Source organism: Myotis nattereri (genome assembly GCF_964212035.1).
Source record: "Myotis nattereri genome assembly, chromosome: 13".
NCBI lineage: Eukaryota > Metazoa > Chordata > Mammalia > Chiroptera > Vespertilionidae > Myotis > Myotis nattereri.
This window is the reverse complement of record NC_138088.1, coordinates 3,251,892-3,269,966: the sequence shown is the minus strand read 5'-3', so window position 1 is coordinate 3,269,966 and position 18,075 is coordinate 3,251,892. Positions and strand designations below refer to the sequence as shown.

Below are 18,075 nucleotides of genomic sequence, written 5' to 3'. Positions count from 1 at the left end.
AGCCAGAACCAGACTGCTGGAGGAACAGCTCCCCCCTAAACCCTCTTCCCTCACCTTGAGCCTGAAAGTCCCCAGCAGGAGTGTCCTTTCCCTAAGAGCTGGGAGGCTCGTCCCTGCCTGGCACTGCCCACCTGTCTCTTCAGTGACAGAGGCAGGCTCCACAGGAATAGGGCCCACAACTGAACTCAGTAGCAGGACCTCACTGACCACCATCCTTCTGGGAGTTGACCGCTGCAGCCCACACCCAGCCTGCCAGCCCCCGCCCACTCTCACCTGGCTGGTAGACAGAAGGCCGAATGCTGGCAGTGGTGACAGCCCGAGGCTTGGGCGCAGCGGCTGCTGGGGCTTCCGTGTACGGATGGGCAGCAGGTGCTGCAGGGGTCGCCGGGGCCGCACCGTGAGCAGAAGCCTGGGGCCTGGAACCAAGGGGGCAGAGTTAGCAGCCGGAAGGACAGCCCGGCTTTGTGCTGGCAGCCGGCAGGTTGTTCTGCATCCTCGGGAGCCTCTGGAGAGAGGGCATCTGACAGGTGGTCCGGAGCTGCCCGAGGCTGCAAGGAAAGACCACGAGGTTGTGGGCGGCGGAAGCTGCTCTGTAGGTGAGGAGTTTTGGTGAGTTTCGTTAAAGCAGCAAAGACACCTCAAGAAATGGAGCCCATTGCTGCCGTCACTGCCTTGCGGAGGGAGGAGGCCAAGCTGCCAGCTGGGCAGGAGGGGGCACAGGAGGTTCTCCACCCGCTGGGGAGAGGCTGCCAGGCACGGTCTGGCGCTGGAGGGACAGAGGCTGGAGAGAGGAGAGATGGAGGTAGTCAGAGCTGCCCCCTCCCTCCACCTTCTGATCTTGGGGCACTTCACAGCCTTAGGCCCCTGGCCTCCTCCCCTCCCCTTTCTACTGCTGCTGGAGGGAGCAGTAAAGTCTCGGGTTTCTGGGCTCCGGCAGGGAGACCCTCACCCCCAAACACGGTTCTCTTCCATGTGGTTCTCTTGCCTCTCCCACTGCGTTCCCCCAGGAGGCTGAGAGCAGCCTTTTTCTGCTGTGACCCAGGTATCATCGGACCAAAGAGAATGGAAACAGTGACTCCGTGCATTGCCCTCAGGAAATGCTGTGTGGCCTGTCTGCTCCAAGAATCCCTGGAGTGGAGCAGCTTGTTTTACTTTGGCTGATCCAGTGTGCCCCAATTTCATTTGTCTGTGAACCCTGCCCCTCCTTTTCTTTTCTCATTTAAAACTAATGACTATCTTACAGAACACGCCCTTGTCTCTCCCTACCTTTTCCAGATCCCACAGGGACCACGTGACCACACCCAGTGGAAATGGGGTGCTAGAGACATGAGCCCCGGGAAACATGCTGTCCTCCCCAGCCCATGGCTTCCTGCCTTCCTTCCACCTGGCCTGAATGTCCCCCCCCCCCCTCGTGCATCACGCTGGGCGGAGCCACAGGAGCAGGGCCTGCCTTGTCTCTCCTGCTCTGGAGGGCGTGGCCCTGAGCTAAGAACCTCGAGCTGCCGCAGACAGTGCCGGTGGCCAAGCCTCCAACCCGCGTCCTGGGCCCGGTGGAGGCAGCTTGCCCTGCCTCACTGCCACGCTGCCGGTTGAGGGAGGCCATCGTCTCCCCTTCCTGGGCCTGCCCTTCTCTGACCGACCTGTCGAGACCAGTGGAGTAGGGGCCTCCGGGAAGAGAAGGAGGCAGTGTCCATGGGGTGCCCTGCTTCCATTGGTGGGAGGAGGCCAAGGTAGTGGGTGTCAGCCAGTCTTTCTCCCCCGTGGAGGACGCTTTCCCCACATCCCAGGAGCTGCGGTCCTGGTCAGGGGGTGCTGTTGGAGGAGGAGGCCGAGGCTTCCGATATCCACCGATATCCAGCAAGATTTCTGAGGCCAGGCTCCAGGACAGTTTGGGTGGCCATTTGCCTCCCACTTGCTCCCTCTACCTCCATCCCAGCCCTTGTGTCAGAAGGGAGGGAGCTGGGCCCAGAGGTGGTCTCCTGCTCCCTTCTGCTCCAGCCCACGTGGGAGCTCTGCAGGCTCCTCCCCAGCCTCCACCCAGGCATCACTCTCTTTGCAAGACAAAGTGAAGGAAGGGTTTGCCCTCTTGAAGGAGCCCCGAGGGCCCAGGATAGAGGCCTGGAGCCTGAGCAGGGCCCACATCTGCCTTCTTTGGCTCTCCCTGGAGCCATTCTGGTGCGCAGAGGGAAGCACTTGCTAAGTGCCCTCTGGCAGCTGGGATAGAAAACTGTGGAGGCCGGGGTGGGCTCACCCTGAGGCTTGAGTTGGGCTGGGGAAAGGCCGGCTCTGCACCACCTGGGTCATTGTACAGCCCAGGGCTAGGGGTACAGACTGCAGGCCTGTGGCTAATCTGCCCCTCGCCATCCTCCTCAGGTTGCACCAGGGACTTGTGCACCCGACGCAGAGAGGCATGTCCTTTCCACAAAACCGGGGGGTGGGGGTGGGGTGGGGGGGTGGGGCAGGAGACTGAGAGCTGGCTCTGACCCTAACACCAGGTGGACACTCCATGCAGCCCGTAGAGAGCTGGGTCTGGAGGCCTGCTTGCTGCCCGGCTGTGCCAGACCACCTGCCAGCCTGCCCCCACCTCCCCGGGTGCTCTCCACCCTGCCCCGTTGCTGGGCGCCAGGAGAGCGGGTGGGGAGCAGTATGCTGCAACACTGGAGGCCACTTTGTGTGCGAGGCGGCTTAGGCACACTTTTCCTGTCCCAGCCCTACAAATCAACGTCGCATTAAACGTCTTAGCAGACGAGGAAACTGACGTTCAGATTCAGTAACTTTCTGGAGATTACAGACAGGAAATGGCGGAGGAGAGGTGGGAGCCACACTGCACCAGGTGCCTCTTGCTTCTCCGCCCAGAGGGCAGAGGCTAAAGGCCAAGGGCAAGTCAGGTGTGACCAGGAGACCAGGCCTGTCTCCTGTGACCAGGTCAGTGCTCCTCCCTCCACGGAGCTTTCCTCAGCTTCCCTAGCCCAGGCGACAACTTCCATTCCCCTAATTTCAGTTCCGGAAACAGAGTTTCCAGTCTCCATTTGCTGTCTTACTGTGTGTGTGTGTGTGTGTGTGTGTGTGTGTGTGTGTGTGCGCGCGCGCGCGCGCGCGCGCGTGCGTGAGTGAGAGAGAGAGAGAGAGGTCCCTCTCTTGCCCAAGGAGAGGGTGGGGGCCCACATCCCCGCCTGCCTTCAGCCACACTCACACTCCCTGCACTCTGCAGCGGGCAGTGCTAGTCTTGGCCTCCTGGGCCCTGGGCTCCTAACCACCTGGGGTGGGCCTTTCTGAGGGTGAGACACAGCTGCCCACACATGGAGCCAGGGTGAGGCCACTCCTGCCTCCCTTCCCCACAGCCGGGGTGGCACCTGTGGGGCAGTTACCTGGGACTGTCCGCAGGGCTTGAAGCAGGGGCCGAGGCAGCGGCAGCGGCAGCATGGGCAGCGGTTGCAGCCAGGGGTGGCGAGGCTGCGCTGGGAGAGGCAGCAATAGGCGGCTGGGCAGAAGCGGGCAGCAGCGGGGTGGTGGCCTGGCTGGTGCACACTGGAGCATGCTCAGTAGGGGTGCTGATGAGGCGGGACCAAGAAAGACAACAGGTCAAGGGGGCCCTCTGCATGGCGGTGGTGTCTGCAGTAGAGGCACGTTGGGCAGAAGGCACCGTTCATACTGCGGAGTAGGATCTTCCAGAAGCCTGTTCCCAGCTTCAGAGAAAGAGGCCCTCAGGACCCCAAGAGGGAAGGGCTCAGCCCACAAGGAGGATCACAGTAACATCAAAATTATTCTCAAGCCTGGTAAGAACACCCCATTTTAATATATATATAATTGATTTCAGAGAGGAAGGGAGAGGGAGAGAGAAACATCAATGATGAGAGAGAATCATTGATTGGCTGCCTCCTGCATGCCCCACACTGGGGATTGAGCCTGAAATCTGGGCATGTGCCCTGACTTGGAATCGAACTGTGACCTCCTGGTTCATAGGTTGACGCTCCGGCAGAGCAAGAACCCCCCATTTTTGTGCTCCCTGGTTTTTCTGAGTACAAAACACAGTGTGATGGAAAAGTAGATTGAATTATCAACCCCCATCCTGCTTTCCTCCCTTCTGCATTTAGTCGGAGGCACATGGCCTTTGAGAAAAGCAGAGGTAGATATTTGAGGGTCAACGGCTTAGGCTCTAGAGTGGCGAGAGCCTGGGCTTTTAGGCGGTGGAGGATTCAGGCACTGACAGCACGTTCGGAAGATGGATGAAAGCTGCCATGCCAGGCTGATCAAGGTTATCTGGACCAGAAAGGGTTAACGTGGCGTGGGGGATTCAGAAATAGAGGCAACTGTGCCCCTTTCCCAGGTAAACCAGAGAGGTGGCAGGATCTCAGGGTCTCCCGTACCCGTGGTGAAGGAGCAGACGGATTCAAGACCATCCTGAGGTGCCCAGGCCCTCGTGTGGCCTGGCGGCCAGAGGGTTTCTCACATGCCCAAGAGTGATGTGCTGTGGCCCTGAGTGCCTGCATGTCTGAAAGACCAGTGCCTGGGAACAAGGGAGGGACTGCAGTGCCAGTGTAGACCAGTGTGACCAGTGTGACCAGATGGGTAGGGATATCTCGGCAGGTGCCAGCACAGAGAGACAGACCAGGGCCAGGTGCCCAGGTGCCCACCCTGCCTGCCTTGCTGTTCAGTGAGCATCTCTTCCCCAAACCTCTCCAAGGAAGAGGGGGCACCAGAGCCTGGGCTGATGGGCTGGATTTCTGCCACCTGGAAAACTGGGCAGAGAGACAAGCCAAGTTACAGGAGAGCAAAGAAATGCATTCTCTGCCCCCCGGCCTCGGGCCTGAGACGGGGACTTGCTGCCACAGAGCAGGAGCTGGCTCCCGTCGCGGGTGGCCCTGCGTGGAGTTTGTTGTTGACCTGGCCCCGTGTGCCTGGCCTCTGTCTGTAGTCCTCACCGTCGCCCTCTGACATGGGTATTAGCAACTCTGTTCCGTAGACAGGGGATGGAGACACAGATTTCAAGCTCCTGGAACAGGAAGTGACGGCAGGATCTGGCGGAGGGACACTTTGGCTTGAAGCCTCCCCCAGCACCCCAAGTCCCTCAGGGAGGGAGGAAGACGCTTCTTCCAGTCAGGCAAGTAGGGTCCTTCCCCACAAAAGGCACTCTCCTATTGGACAGGGTGGGGAGTGGGTTTGCCACGCACCAGCTGTGCTGACGGGAGGGCGGGGGGTGGTGAGCATCACTCCTCTGATCCCCTCCACCTGCTGGGCCATTGGTATCAAGACCCTCATTTTCCAGGAGAGGAGCCTGATTCCAGAGGCCGGCACTGCTGGTAAACCCTCCCCGCTGCCCGCTGCCTCACTCCTGCCGCCTCAGGTCGAACATGCAGTGAATGGCCTGGGGATCTTGCTCAAATGCAGCTTCTGATTCGGGAGGTTGGGTGGGGCCCCAGGTGACGCTGGTCCGAGGACTGCCCTGGGAGTAGCCAGGCGCTCCCCAGACTGTCCCAGGGCAGAGGTCACGAGCTGTTTACCAGGCATCACTGAACTGCTCTCCTCCCCCAGTGAGGTGTAGGGTGGGCCGAGGGAGCCACGGAGCCCTGGAGAGGCTGGGGAGCGGGCTGGAGAATGCCTCCCACAGGAGGGAGCGAACCCCGACGGACCAGGGCAAGGGCCATGTCCTGACCAGCCCCCCCAGCTTTAGTTCAGAAAGGAGGCCTCAGACAGCCCTGCTGGGGCCTGCGGCATGCCGGCCCCGCCCTCCCAGGAAGCTGCTCACCGTCCTCATGGAGGAACCTGGCTGCCCACAGTTCTCTGGGAAGCAGCTGCAGTTCCTGGAGCCATACTGCCCAGCCAGCCGCCAGGCCCTTCTCACGCCATGGGCCGCCAGGCCTCAGAGAACACCCAGCTTCCCTGTCTGCTTCTCCCTGACCCTGGCCCAGGCTTCCAGGGGCTTCTGGGAGCCGAGGCTGCTGCTCAGGACAGGAGGGATGACGGTGTCTGGGGGAGACAGGACTGTACAGACAAACCGAACATTGATTTTGTCCCCTTCACTCCAATTGCTAGTCAGACCAGCTTACGTGGTGTGTCCCAGGCATAGCTCCAAATGACCCCTGGGCTCCAGGGGCGAGGTGGGCCCCAGGAAAGTCCATGCTCTACCGCAGGGCCAGGGCCAGGGACAGGCCGCCGCTGGGGCCTACGAGTGGCATCCTACCGAGCAGCACTGTCTGCAGATGCCAAGCAGCAGGCCCCAGGAGAGGGGCAGCATGTGCCCAGGGTCTTGTCTGGGCTGTTTCCTGCCCGAAGTTTCATTAGCCCCAAACGCCGAGGAAGGTGTCCCAGGGAGCAAGCAGAGCACTTACGTGGCCCCAACTGCGAGGAAAGCTACGCAATCCCCCAGCCAGGCGTAGGAGTCTACCTGCCTCTTGCCCTGGTCATAATTCACTTCAAATATCTAACAAGAACCAAACCAAACCAACTGTACTCAACTACTCAAGGCTTCAGGAGAGGGTGTGTCGAGAGGAGAGACAGGCTGGCCCCGGGCCCCTTGGCAGGCCATCTCGTCCCTCGACCCAGCTGGCATCAAGGGGGAGCACGCCAACCTTATGCCTGCTCTGTGGTCCTGGCCTTCGGTTGATGCTCTTCCTGATGCCAAGGGTATTAGGTACGGAAAGGACATTATGGACGCATTACGGACGGATTGGGGAGGTGCTGGGCTTGGGCTCTGTGGTTGCTGGGCTCAGGCTGACCTGCTGGGGAGGTGGAGGTGTGTGGTTGATGGTGCTGGGGGTGCTATTGTCGGGGTGACAGTGCTCATTGTATTAGTTCAGAGACTGGAACATGCACATCTCTACTGACTGGATTACAGAACCCAGTCAGGCTAAAGTGTTCACGCTGCCATCCGCCTGGTCAGCGTTTCATCTTGCAGCCTGAAGACTGGCTGTGGCTCGGGGCGCCCTGACCACGTCACTCCGCACGGTCACCTCCAGGGCCCGTGGACACTGCAGTCTGTGCAAATGACACCCTCGAGATCAGGCCCGCGATCCCCACAGAACCAGCACCCGGCGACATTCACTAGCTCCAGGCACAGTCAAAACCCCACAGCCCTCACTCCACTCCGACCACTCCTGACCAAACGCCCTCTGCACTGCCTCTACCCAGCCACCGTGGCTAACTCGGGGTTCCGGGACACCCCTTCTCCTCCTCGTCCAGCCGTCCCTACCTACACAGCGATCCTAACGGCTCTTAAGGACCAGGGCCCAGGCCCTTCTCCCAGGGAGCCTGCTCTGACACCCAGTCGAGGGGCTCCCCCTGTCTCTAGACCTCACGCCAGCAACCTTGCCTCATGGTCAGCCACGGCCACATCAGCGCTTTCTCGTTTCTCTGGCACCCACAGCAGCCAGGCGTACACGGGCTGCTGTGTGAGGACAGCTCTGCACAGAGGGCTGCCTGCAGGGGCTGGTGGGCATCCCTGGGAACCTTCCAGAGCACCAGGAGGGCTTCCACACCCCGGGGTCAGGACAGGGAAATGTGAGGCCACCAGTTCTGACGGGCTCGGGTCCTCTGTCAGCCCAGGACACTCACTGCCTGGGCCTCTCTCTGGCAGCCCCCAGCCCCACAACCCACCCCGGGGCCTCAGCTAAACATGTGCGTGCGCTCCAGGACGCCTCGGTGCAGGCAGGAGCACGCTCCATCTCCTGGCTGATCCCTCAGCACGCTGGCCCTGCCTGGCCCGGAGCAGAGGCTAGAAATGGGAAGAGATAGGAGGCCCGAATGGAGCCGCTGGCAGGGGTTTGGAGAGCGTCTGGGATGTGGGCGGGATAGAGCAGCCGCCCTGGCCAGCCCTTCCAGATGGGATTGCCAAGGTCCTTGGAGGCAGAGAGGAAGCCTGTGCCCAGGCGGCAGGAGCGGAGCAAGGCTCTGGCCAATCCTGGCAGGGCGGCAGGGGCGTCCTGATGGGAGCCTTGGCGTCCGCCTCTGTTTGCTAAGTGCCGTTGGTGTCGTGTTCTCAGCCAGTGGTTTTGCTTTCAGGAACCAGGCTGATGGGTTGACAGAAGGGTGGGAAGAAGGTGAGCCCGCCAGCCTGGCCCTTCCCAAATGCTCTGGATGAGGACAGGCCCCAGGTGGGTGGGTGGGGCCAGCAGGCCAGCTGGAGGTCCTCCGCACCTCCCTGACCCAGCAGGACTCCACCGGGCACATTTTCCACCTCCTCTCCCCTGTGCCCTGCCCCTTCGTGCAGGCGTGCCCTCCTGAGCCCTCCCTGTCCCCGGCACAGGGCCAAGCAGGGGCAGTGCCTTCCTAGCTACAGCTAGGGGTGGGCAGGGGCCTCTGTGCACCCACCAATATACACTGCCCTGGGGGACCCTAGGGCTGCCCACCTGGCACAGCACAGACTCCCACATGCATTCTCTGGCCTGAGCTCACAGCCCAGACAGGGCCCTTGTGGGGGAAACCGGCGGAGGGCAGAGCCCCTGGGGCGCCTGTCCCTCCCTGGCTCAGACCTGCGCCTCTGGAGGATGCACACAGCACAGCAGGACCGAGGCTGGTTTGTTATTTCAAATCCTCTTTATTTCAGAATGAGCATGCATATCTGTACCGGAGAGAGGGCTGGGCAGCTAGCACACACGGCACGGAGGGAGAGCACATGCCAGCCTCACCACAGGCGGAGGGCCTGCCGCCTCTACCTAGGCTCCCCCTCCTCCAGGGCTCCAGCTCAGAGGCAGCAAGGGAGGGAATGGGGCAGGGAGTCACCTCCTCCCAGGACCCTGCTCTATGGGCGACTCCTCCCAGACGGCACTGGGCAGGGCTACTCTCCCAGCCACTGAGGGTGGCAGGGAATCCACTAGGGGCGAGCTGTCTCCCTTGGTTCTGGGGTGTTAGGCCAGCAAACCCCATCACATCCTCTCTGAACTACGGCTACGGCCCTGGGTATGGCCCTGGGCGGGGAAGCAGAGGCACGGGCTGTCTGGGGCGGTGAGGGTTGCACTGAGGGGGTGCGTGGGTGCAGTGCCGCCCTGACTACGAAGGTGCCAGCACAGCTCTACATATTCAAGCATCGCCGTGGGGCTCACATGCCAGATCTGGGGGGAGTGGCAGGCGGGGGCTCCAGGCAGTCTTTTAGCTTTTAACGTTAAGGATTTGGGCTGAAAGGCCATGGTGCCAGTTGCGCAATTTGGCAAAACGTGGGCTGTTACGTTCCGTTTCAAACCTTTCCCTGTGGCAGAGAGAGAGAGAGAGAGAGAGAGAGAGAGAGAGAGAAAGAGAGAGAAAGAGACAGACAGACACAGACCCAGAGACAGAGAAACAGAGAGAAGAGAGAAACGGGAAAGAAAGGGGTTAGGGGATGTGTCCGCCAGTCTCTTGTCTGGGGGTGGGGGGTGGGCAGAGGTCATGGGAGCGGGGGTTTGGCTTGGAGAGGCTTTGCCTTCCCGGGAACTTTCTACATGGTCAGGCCTGGTTTGGGTCAAGACCAGAGTCCCAAGGACCAGTTTGGAGGGACTGAAGCCTGGGCCCGAGTGAGTGGGCGGCATGGAGAAGCCTGGCTGGAGGCCTGAGGACAGCGTGGCCTCGTGGTGAGGCCTGGGCAGGGCTGCTTTGGCTGTGGGATCTCGAGGCTGAACACATAGGCGGGGGCCTCTCCTGGCCCCAGAGCCCTCACTGGGCATGAAGGAGGAGAAACACCTGTCCCTGTGGTGAGGCTGGGCGAGCAGGCCTGCCACCTCGCTGTGCTGCCCACTCTCTGCCAACCCTTGTCTGTCCCCAGAGAGAAGCCTTCCGACACCATGCCTGGCCCTGCCCTTCCGGGCCTGAGCACGCCAGCACACACGTGCACACGTACTCACAAGACCGCCGGCACACATACAGGGCCAGGACTTCCTCCACTTCCCACCAGCAGGGCTCTGGGCTCAACCCACAGCCCCTCGGCTGAGGGCACAAGAAAACTAGGTAAGGAACAGCCAGAAACACAGAAATGGAGGGGAGGAGACTCTGGGAAAGGCCACTGACATGGATGCCGGAATCCTGACCCCTGCCCGGGCTGCAAGGGCCTCTCACGCCTTCAGGCCAGAGGCGCACCTGGTGGCCCAGGGTCACAGTCAGCCACATGGAACTGCTCACCCAGGCCATGGACTACTACTCAGCAACAAAAAGACACGAGCGAGCCATAGGTGTGCTCAGTGGGCACGGGGAAATGCGAGGCGGGCATGAGGAGCCGCGGCAGGTGGATCGGGCAGTTGCGGGAGGGCTTTTAGAGGGCGACGGTGTTGGTTTGAAGGCAGGTCTTCGCTGCCAAGAAGCAGAGGAACCCTCGAGTGAAAAGTGAGAGCGGGTGCTTCTTTGGGAGAGACACTGGCCGGGGGCTGGGAAGAGTCCGGAATCCAGAGGCTTTGGGGGAGGGGGTGGGAGAAGAGATGTGTATGAGGAGAGGGAGTGAATTAGGCCAACAGAGAATCCAGTCCCACAGGCCGGAGGCTTTATGATCCTACTTATACAACATTCTCGAAATGACAAAGTTATAGAAATGGAGAAAAGATCCCCGCTTAGCGGTTGCCGTGCCACAGGGTGGGGAGGGGGTGTGGTAGGGAGGGGGTGTCGCGATAAAAAAGCAACCGCAGAGAAGGCTTGGGGTGGAAGGGTTCTGCACCCCGACCGCCAGCGGCCACACCCAGCTGTGCCATTACCATTGGGGTAAAGGGTGCTCTCTGTATTATTTCCTACAACTACATGTCAATCTGCAATTATCTCAAAATAAATGGCTCAATAAGTGAATTGCAGCTATAAAAATCAGGAAGGTCAGGGTTAGGTCTTTAAAAGCCAGAGGACGCTCGTCTTACATGTCTCCGTGTAACAGTCCATGTCCCCACATTTACACTTGGCACCTGCCCCTATCGGCGTTACCCGGTGGACGCCCCACACCTTGAGTCCTGCATATTTGGTCTCTGTAAGATTCTGCTGGACAGAAGGGGCCCACTGATAACATAGGTGAAAGCACCCTAATGCCAAGAGGAGCCTAGGCCCAGAGGCATCGTGAATGGCCTGAGCCACCTGGAGACTCAGCATCGGACGCCCTCCACGCGCCAGCCTCTCCGAGGTCAAGAGAAGGGGTAAGACAGCATGGGCAGAGGCCCCGCCAGGCCACACAGCCTGCCAACAGCACCAGAGACCACCCGGAGAGCCACCCAGGCCGCAGTCGCAGCACAGCCAGCCGCCCTGCCCAGCCAGCTGCCCTGCCCAGCCAGCTGCCCTGCCCAGCCAGCCGCCCTGCCCAGCCAGCCGCCCTGCCCAGCCAGCCGCACTGCCCAGCCAGCCGCCCTGCCCAGCTAGCCGCACTGACCAGCCAGCCACCCTGCCCAGCCAGCCACCCTGCCCAGCCAGTCGCCCTGACCAGCCAGATACCCTGCCCAGCCAGCTCCACTGCCCAGCCAGCCGCACTGCACAGACAGCCGCACTGCACAGACAGCCGCACTGCCCAGCCAGACACCCTGTCCAGCCAGCCGCACTGCACAGCCAGCCACCCTGCTCAGCCAGCCGCACTGCCCAGCCAGACACCCTGCCTAGCCAGCTCCACTGCCCAGCCAGCCGCACACTGCCCAGCCAGCTCCACTGCCCAGCCAGCCGCACTGCCCAGCCAGTTCCACTGCCCAGCCAGACGCCCTAGCCAGCTCCACTGCCCAGCTAGCTGAACTGCCCAGCCAGCCGCCCTGCCCATCTAGCCACACTGCCCAGCCAGCTGCCCTGCCCAGCCAGCCGCACTGCCCAGCAAGCCGTACTGCCCAGCCAGCTCCACTGCCCAGCTAGCTGCACTGCCCAGCCAGCCGCTCTGACCAGCCAGGCCTGCGGCTGTTGCATCAGCTCAGGCACAGCGCAGGGAGCCAGGGAGCGCCTGAGTCTAGGGAGCCTATTCTGGTTGGAGCCGTTTGGAAATCCACAGGCAGCCAGACAGGAGTGGGGAGAGAAGGAAAAGGAGAGGGGAGGGAGAAAGGAAGGGAGAGAGGTCCCAGACCCCCATAAGGGCTGCTCAGGGGACATTGAGGCTGTCCTGGTCTCTCCAGCTGTGGCTTTCAAACGTGCTAGGCTGGCAGAGCACCAAGGACCAACATGTCCACAAAATGCAGGTAATTTCGTGGCCGATAGCTGACCACTGCTCCTCACGGGGGCCCCCTTTGAGCGAGGTCCCTGAGCCAGGTGGCACCGGAGTGGGCCAGGTGTGCACGGAGGAGCTGAGTGCTCCCGGGGAGGGAGCACACTTTGGAGTCCTGGGCTGTTGGGAGGGCCAGGCGAGGAGCGGAAAAGGAACCCCGAATGGGCTTGGAGAAGGGATGGGGGAGGTCACGTTGCTTGTGGAGGGGTGTGCAAGGCAACCCTCCCCTTCACCTGCTGTGAGCTCATCACTACAATCAGCCTGATTCCTTCACCTGGGGGCCTTGGCGAGGAAGGCCCTTTACAGGGAGCGTTAGGTGAGCACAGAGACTTGGAGATAGTTGTGCCACCAGGTGGGGACCAGGGATCTCTACACACAGGGATCTCTACGCCAGAGGAATCCCAATTCCTCACAATTCCGGCCCTGCCTGGATGAAGCCCCATCAGGGCTGCCTCGCAGGGACCTGCCTCCTACGGTCCCAGAGAGGCTGGCAACTTCTCTGAGGTTAGAGGTTTGGCTTCTGGGTGGAGGCCCGTTGGTGCTGCTCTCCCAGAGGCGCTGGGCGCCCGGCACTGCCCGCCTGCAGGGAGGTGCCTGCCTGCTGCTGGGGCTGAGCAGGCTGTCTACAGACCAGGCAGGACCAGCTTCAGCAGGTGCTCCTGAAAGCCAGGATGGGGCCAACAGTGAGGCCTGGGGCCACCCTAAACACTGCCTGCTGTGTCTCCTCACTCAGTAACTTCTCAGTGTCTACAAATATCCCAGGGAAAGACAAAAGACAGGAGTCCCTGTAATCTGCCGCCACCAGTGCCCTCCTGCCTCCTGAACGGCGTCCAGTTAACGCGGTACAAGCGGAGAGTGGCCTGCGGGAGGAGCGGCGAGTGGCCAGAAGTACACCAGAGGGGGCAGGGGCCAGAGGCAGGGCTGCCTCATGGGAGGGAGAGCAGGCCCCCCTGCCAGCTTCTTGTTGGAAGGAACCTGGGGACTTTGAAGCTGTTTGTTTGTGTGTGTGTGTGTATGGGGGGGGGGGTGTGTGTGTGTGTGTGAAGCGCTTATCAAGTCTCAGGTAAGGCTAAGCGCCCGCATCTACTAGTATGTGGGTGGCTTCAAAGGGGAGGTGGGACGAACAGAAACAGCACACAGGAGCAGGGACATAGGACAGGGTGAGCTGACAGCTCAGTCACACTTAAAACAGCTGGATACTGGTCCTGGCCGGGTCGCTCAGCTGGTTTGAGCATCATCCCCATACCCCAGGGTTGTGGGTTCAGTCCCCAGTCAGGGCACATACAAGAATCAACAGATTAATGCATTTAAGTAAGTGGAACAACATCCACCTCCCCACCCCCCGCGCCTCAACCCAATAAATAAAAAATTGAAAAATACAGCTAGATACTAACTCTTGAGCTAAATCAAACATCATCTCATTCCAGGCGCAGATGGCACGTCGCAGGCACTGACAGGCGGGACCTGCCTTGGGAGCTGCACGCTGTGTCAGCAGCCTAGAGGGACCTTTAGGCCCGGAAGCCCAGCCAAAGAGTGGGAGCATTCGGAGCAGCAGCAACCGGTTCAGAAAGCAAGTCCACACCAACTCCAGCGGCCCGAGTTCCACGCCCGCACACCCTGTGGCCACGCCAGCAGGTTAGCGAGGACAGAAAGCTTGGCCCAGAGCGGAAGGCGGCTCTGAGCCCCAGCCTCCCACAGAAGCCACACAGGGTACACTTCCAGGGCGATTCTCTCAGGAAGAACATGCAGGTGACATTTGCATCCAAAGTACAGTACAGCACAGTCACACTGGGCTCGATGCCCATCATGGAAGACCCTAGTGGGTTCCAGTGGGTGCCTGGGCAGTGTGCCCCCTCATGCCATGGTCCATGAGCACCTGATAGGCCACAGGTGGCAGGTTAGTGGCTGTGGCCTCAGACCTGCCAGTGTTTCAGAACCATATCTTGACCTTGAGACACCTAGTCCTGCACAAGCTCCTCCTCATGCCCAGGGCTTGTCCTTCCTTACAGCAGCTGCTGTATTTTGAGCAATTTACAGAACTGATACCTCACGGTCTGGACAAGTGAGCCCAGGGCTCAGCGCCCATGCCCAGCACAGCCCTCCTGGTGCCTGCTCCCTGCGCCTAGCCTCGACTCACAGGGTGTGCAGGCACGGCAGCTGGCTCGGTGCCCCACAGGGAGAGATGCCCTCGTTCTCAACAGCCTAGCAAAGGCCAAAGCAGCCCTGCCCCAGCCCTGGACAGGCCAGGAGAGCCCAAGTCCTCATGCCTGGGCCCAGGGGACGGAGACTCAGCTGCAGGCACCCACCTCACTGACCTGGGCAAAGGCCCCTGCATCTGCTGAAGCCCCTTAGGGGCCAGGTGTTTCCAAATACATGAACGTGAGAGGTGCCTTCCATAAGTCCTGTGACCTGGGGGCTGCCGGGAGGGGTGGGATTAGGAGGGGCAAGGCCACAGAGCCTGAGTCCAGGCGCTTACCTTGACCTTCGCAAAGCTTCTTCATCAGGGTCTTGCACTGTGGGTAGAAAGTCGCTGGTCAGGAGAAAAATCGGGAGCACAAGAGAGAAAAGCTACCCGAGCTCTGAGGACACTGAGTCCCTGCCCAGGACTGGACAGGGCCTCTCCCAGCCTATAAACTAGGAAGGGAAAGCTGTGTGCTGGGCAGAGGGCAGCTGGGTGCGAGTGGTCAGAGGCGTGGGCAGCTCTGGGCAGTCATTTTGCCTGGAAACACCATGCAAGCCTGCTGCCCATTGTTTGGTCAGGGCGCCGAGCAGAAGGCTCATGTCGCTTGCCTGCCCCAGGGTCCAGAAGGACTCCAAGGGCCACTGTTCATCTCAAGGCCAGCTCAGCTTCAGGGGGTCAGGGGCTCAGGGGCTCGACTCCCTGGCTTCTGTGGACTGCGGAGTGGGACCCAGGACCCTCGTGGCCCCGCAGCACCTCCCCTTTCTGCCCGCCCCCGGCCCCACTCACTGTACTCAGTTCCTGTCATCTGGGCCAGGATGCGGAAGGAGCGAGACTGAAGGTTGGAGGAGCGGCGGGCCCACTCATCAGCCTCATCTTCCGGCTTGTTCTGGTTCTTAATCACAGCCTGGTACACGGGAGAGGCGCTGTCCACAGCCAGGTCTTTAATGGGAAGGCTCCTGCAATGCAGAGCGGCCGGTGGGCGAGGGCTGGGCTGGAGCCTGCTCCCTCCCTCCTCCCCTCCCCCACACTGACTCCCGGGCACCCCCCACGGTGGCCCCTACTTGTCTGAACCCACCATGCCCTTTCCCCACTGCCATCTGAGAGCCTGGGGCAGGGGTCAGCTGGGTGCTCAGTGCTCAGGGTGGTCACAATTAGACAGTGATTCCTCTCACAGAGGGTCAGGAGGTGCAGGTCCTCCAGCCAGCACCCCCCCACCCCCATTTGCAAGCTGCAGGCACAGACCTGAGGACATCCACCTTTAAGGAGAGAGGAGGCAGGAGACATCTTCTAGAAGTAATTTCCAGCGCCCTGAGCAGGCCCTGAGTTTGGGGCTAAGTGAGGACAGGCCAATCGGTACCCTCCCCCCAGTGCCGTGACTGCCTTAGGAGAGGACTGAAGGCTGTGACTTGGCTACACACAGGCAGGCTCAATAGGGTGGGGTGGGGTGGGGATGAGAAACACAGCAACGAGGCCATGTGGGGGGTATCACCTGCAGATAGCAGGCTCTGCCCTGGGGGTGCTGGGAGAGGAGCTGCAGGCGGGTTCCTGGTCTCCGCCCCAGCCTATTGAGGGCGACCTGGTGGCCTTCCCTTGCCTTAGACTCCCAGGACCGGGCACATAGTAGTGCTCACAATGTAGCTGGATAAATCAATCCCCTATCGGAGCCAGAGGGCCCCCAGAGCCGCTGGGGTTCAGTGCCTCCCAGACTGCAGGCAGGGTAGATCCAAAGCTTTCTGGGTACCCACGCACCCTGCCCAGCCTGCGTGACTCAGGGGGAGCTCACAGCACTGCCGCCTGCCTCCCCGGCCAGCGGCCCAGCCAGGCACGTGCTGATGCTGAAACAGCTCCAGCGAGACCAGAAGACCAGCTCCCGGTTACTGCGTGTAGGGCCCCACAGAGTCAGGGCCAGGCTTCCCGGCTCCCAGCCCGTGTCCTTTCCGTCAGACCCCCAGTGACAGGGCTTGGAAGGCCACTTCTGTGCACTGGGCCTCAGACACCCCAGACGCTCTATGCCTAGAAAAGGCCCACCCCAGACACGGGCCCTGTCGGCACCCCCTGCCTGCCTCTCAGGCTGCCTCTCCCTGCACCCCCAGGGCCTCCTCAGTTCCCACATCTTCTACCCTCTGGGCAAGGAGCCCTCCAGCACTGATCTTGTCTCCCATGAGCCTCTGGGCTTGGCACCCTGTGTCTGGGTCAGGGTGGGCTACAGCTGCAGATAAAGACAGGTGACAACAGGAGGCAGAAATGGGCGGAGCTGCCTCCTTGCCTGAAGGCTGTGCCCTGGCCAGGGAGCTACAGGTTGGGGTCCATGGGGAAGACCAGTGAATCCCTCAGGGTCCAGGCAGGGAGGAGCCCTTCGGACCAGGAACAGAGGAGGGTGGGGTCTCGCTGGGGGTGCCATTTCCAGCACAGGCAGATGTCCCAAGGGTCTCAAAGCAGAGGCTGGGCCTACTGTCTTTGGTGAGGCGGGCGATGGGAAGGCACAATCAGGGCGCCCTGTTCTACCGGGAGGAAGTGTGGACTGTGCTGTGGGCCGGAGTACAGACCCAGGCCAGGCCTCTCCTGTGAGCCTGCCCACACTGAACTCTGTGCCAGGAAGCAGCCGGACGCCTTTGCTGCAGTCTCCCTAGAATGTGCCCTGAGGTGCTCCCCGTCCTCCCTGAGCTCCCAGGGCTCCAGGCTGCTGGGAATGTGTCGCTGGGGCTTCCGTCCTCGGGCTTCCGTCCTCCGCCCCTTTCTACCACCTGCACAGAGACGGGCGAGCTTGCAGCAGAGCCGGGAGCCCGCGAGGGCACTCTGAATAATAGACGCAGAGAGCAGAACAGGCCCCACGTCCTGGGACCCTGGGTCTGAGGCTGGAGCCCCTCCCAGCACGACCTTCTTGCCACCAAAAACACTCCAGAGACCGCAAGTTAGGGTCACCCTGGGGCATTGACCCCACTCACACTGCCCTCAAGCCTGACTCATCGTTGGCCCTTGGGTGGTCTTGGCAAGCGCTGGCTCCTTCAGGTCCAGGTTCTGGGGTCTGGGGAGGGGCCTCTAAGAGGCCCCCTTACCACCCTCTGCCCTGAGTAATGGCCGGCGTGGATGCTGAATGGCAGGTCTACAATCTCCCAGTGCAGCAGAAAAGGCCGGGGGAGCCCCGCGAAGCATGGCAAGGAGAGCACAGAGACCCCAGCCTGGGGCCAGCATGAGTGCTTTTAACTCTCATCTGTGTCCATAGTGACATTATTCGGGGCAAACCCTCAAAGACAAGCCTGTACAGGCCGCAGGGCATGTCATGTGGCTGTGAGGTAGGCGTGAGGAGAACACAGACAGGCACTGTCCTCAGGCACAGCCCACCAGACCCACACACCGCCCCACAACCAGACAGACGGACGACGGAACAGACACTGGGGTCTACTTACGCCAGTGGCGACGCCCTGCCAAGCAGAGGAAAGCCCAGCAGTGAGTGTGTGTCCATCAGGGGATGGCAGGGGCGGCGCACACACAGGGGAGCAGGGTTGGGATCAGAAATGAGTTATGGAAGTGGGATGGATAATGGAGGAAGAGAGAGACAAAAAGAAAACTGTCAGTGAGGAAGGCATCATGGAAATTCACAGCAGAAACGGAGCACCTTAGGCACCGGGCCGAGGGCGGCTCTTACCACGCGCACCAGCCCCGCGGGGCTGCGTTAGGAGGAGGGGAGTGCATGGTGCTTCCCAGGCACACAGGGCAGGGCAGGGCAGGGTGGGGCTGGGAGAGGTAGCAGGGAGATGGGAACAGTCCTTCCAGAAGACCAGATAAG

The 18,075-nt window shown here is 61.2% G+C and overlaps 1 protein-coding gene across 11 annotated transcripts in view; it reads right to left on the bottom strand.

The window, feature by feature from the left end:
* The window catches only part of LDB3 (LIM domain binding 3), a gene marked incomplete at both ends in the record, with an annotated part of 54,939 nt that overhangs the window by 19,657 nt on the left and 17,207 nt on the right, over positions 1–18,075 (bottom strand). For 3 of the 11 annotated variants that reach the window (XM_081104384.1, XM_081104380.1, XM_081104388.1), the window contains 3 exons: positions 274–416; positions 14,583–14,619; positions 15,075–15,244. In XM_081104384.1, the coding sequence (XP_080960510.1) occupies positions 274–416; positions 14,583–14,619; positions 15,075–15,244 (350 nt within the window). Of the gene's footprint in view, positions 1–273; positions 417–3,368; positions 3,552–8,516; positions 9,182–14,582; positions 14,620–15,074; positions 15,275–17,695; positions 17,711–18,075 lie in introns of those variants that run through there. The other 8 variants (XM_081104389.1, XM_081104382.1, XM_081104381.1 and 5 more) reach the window with 5 other exon arrangements.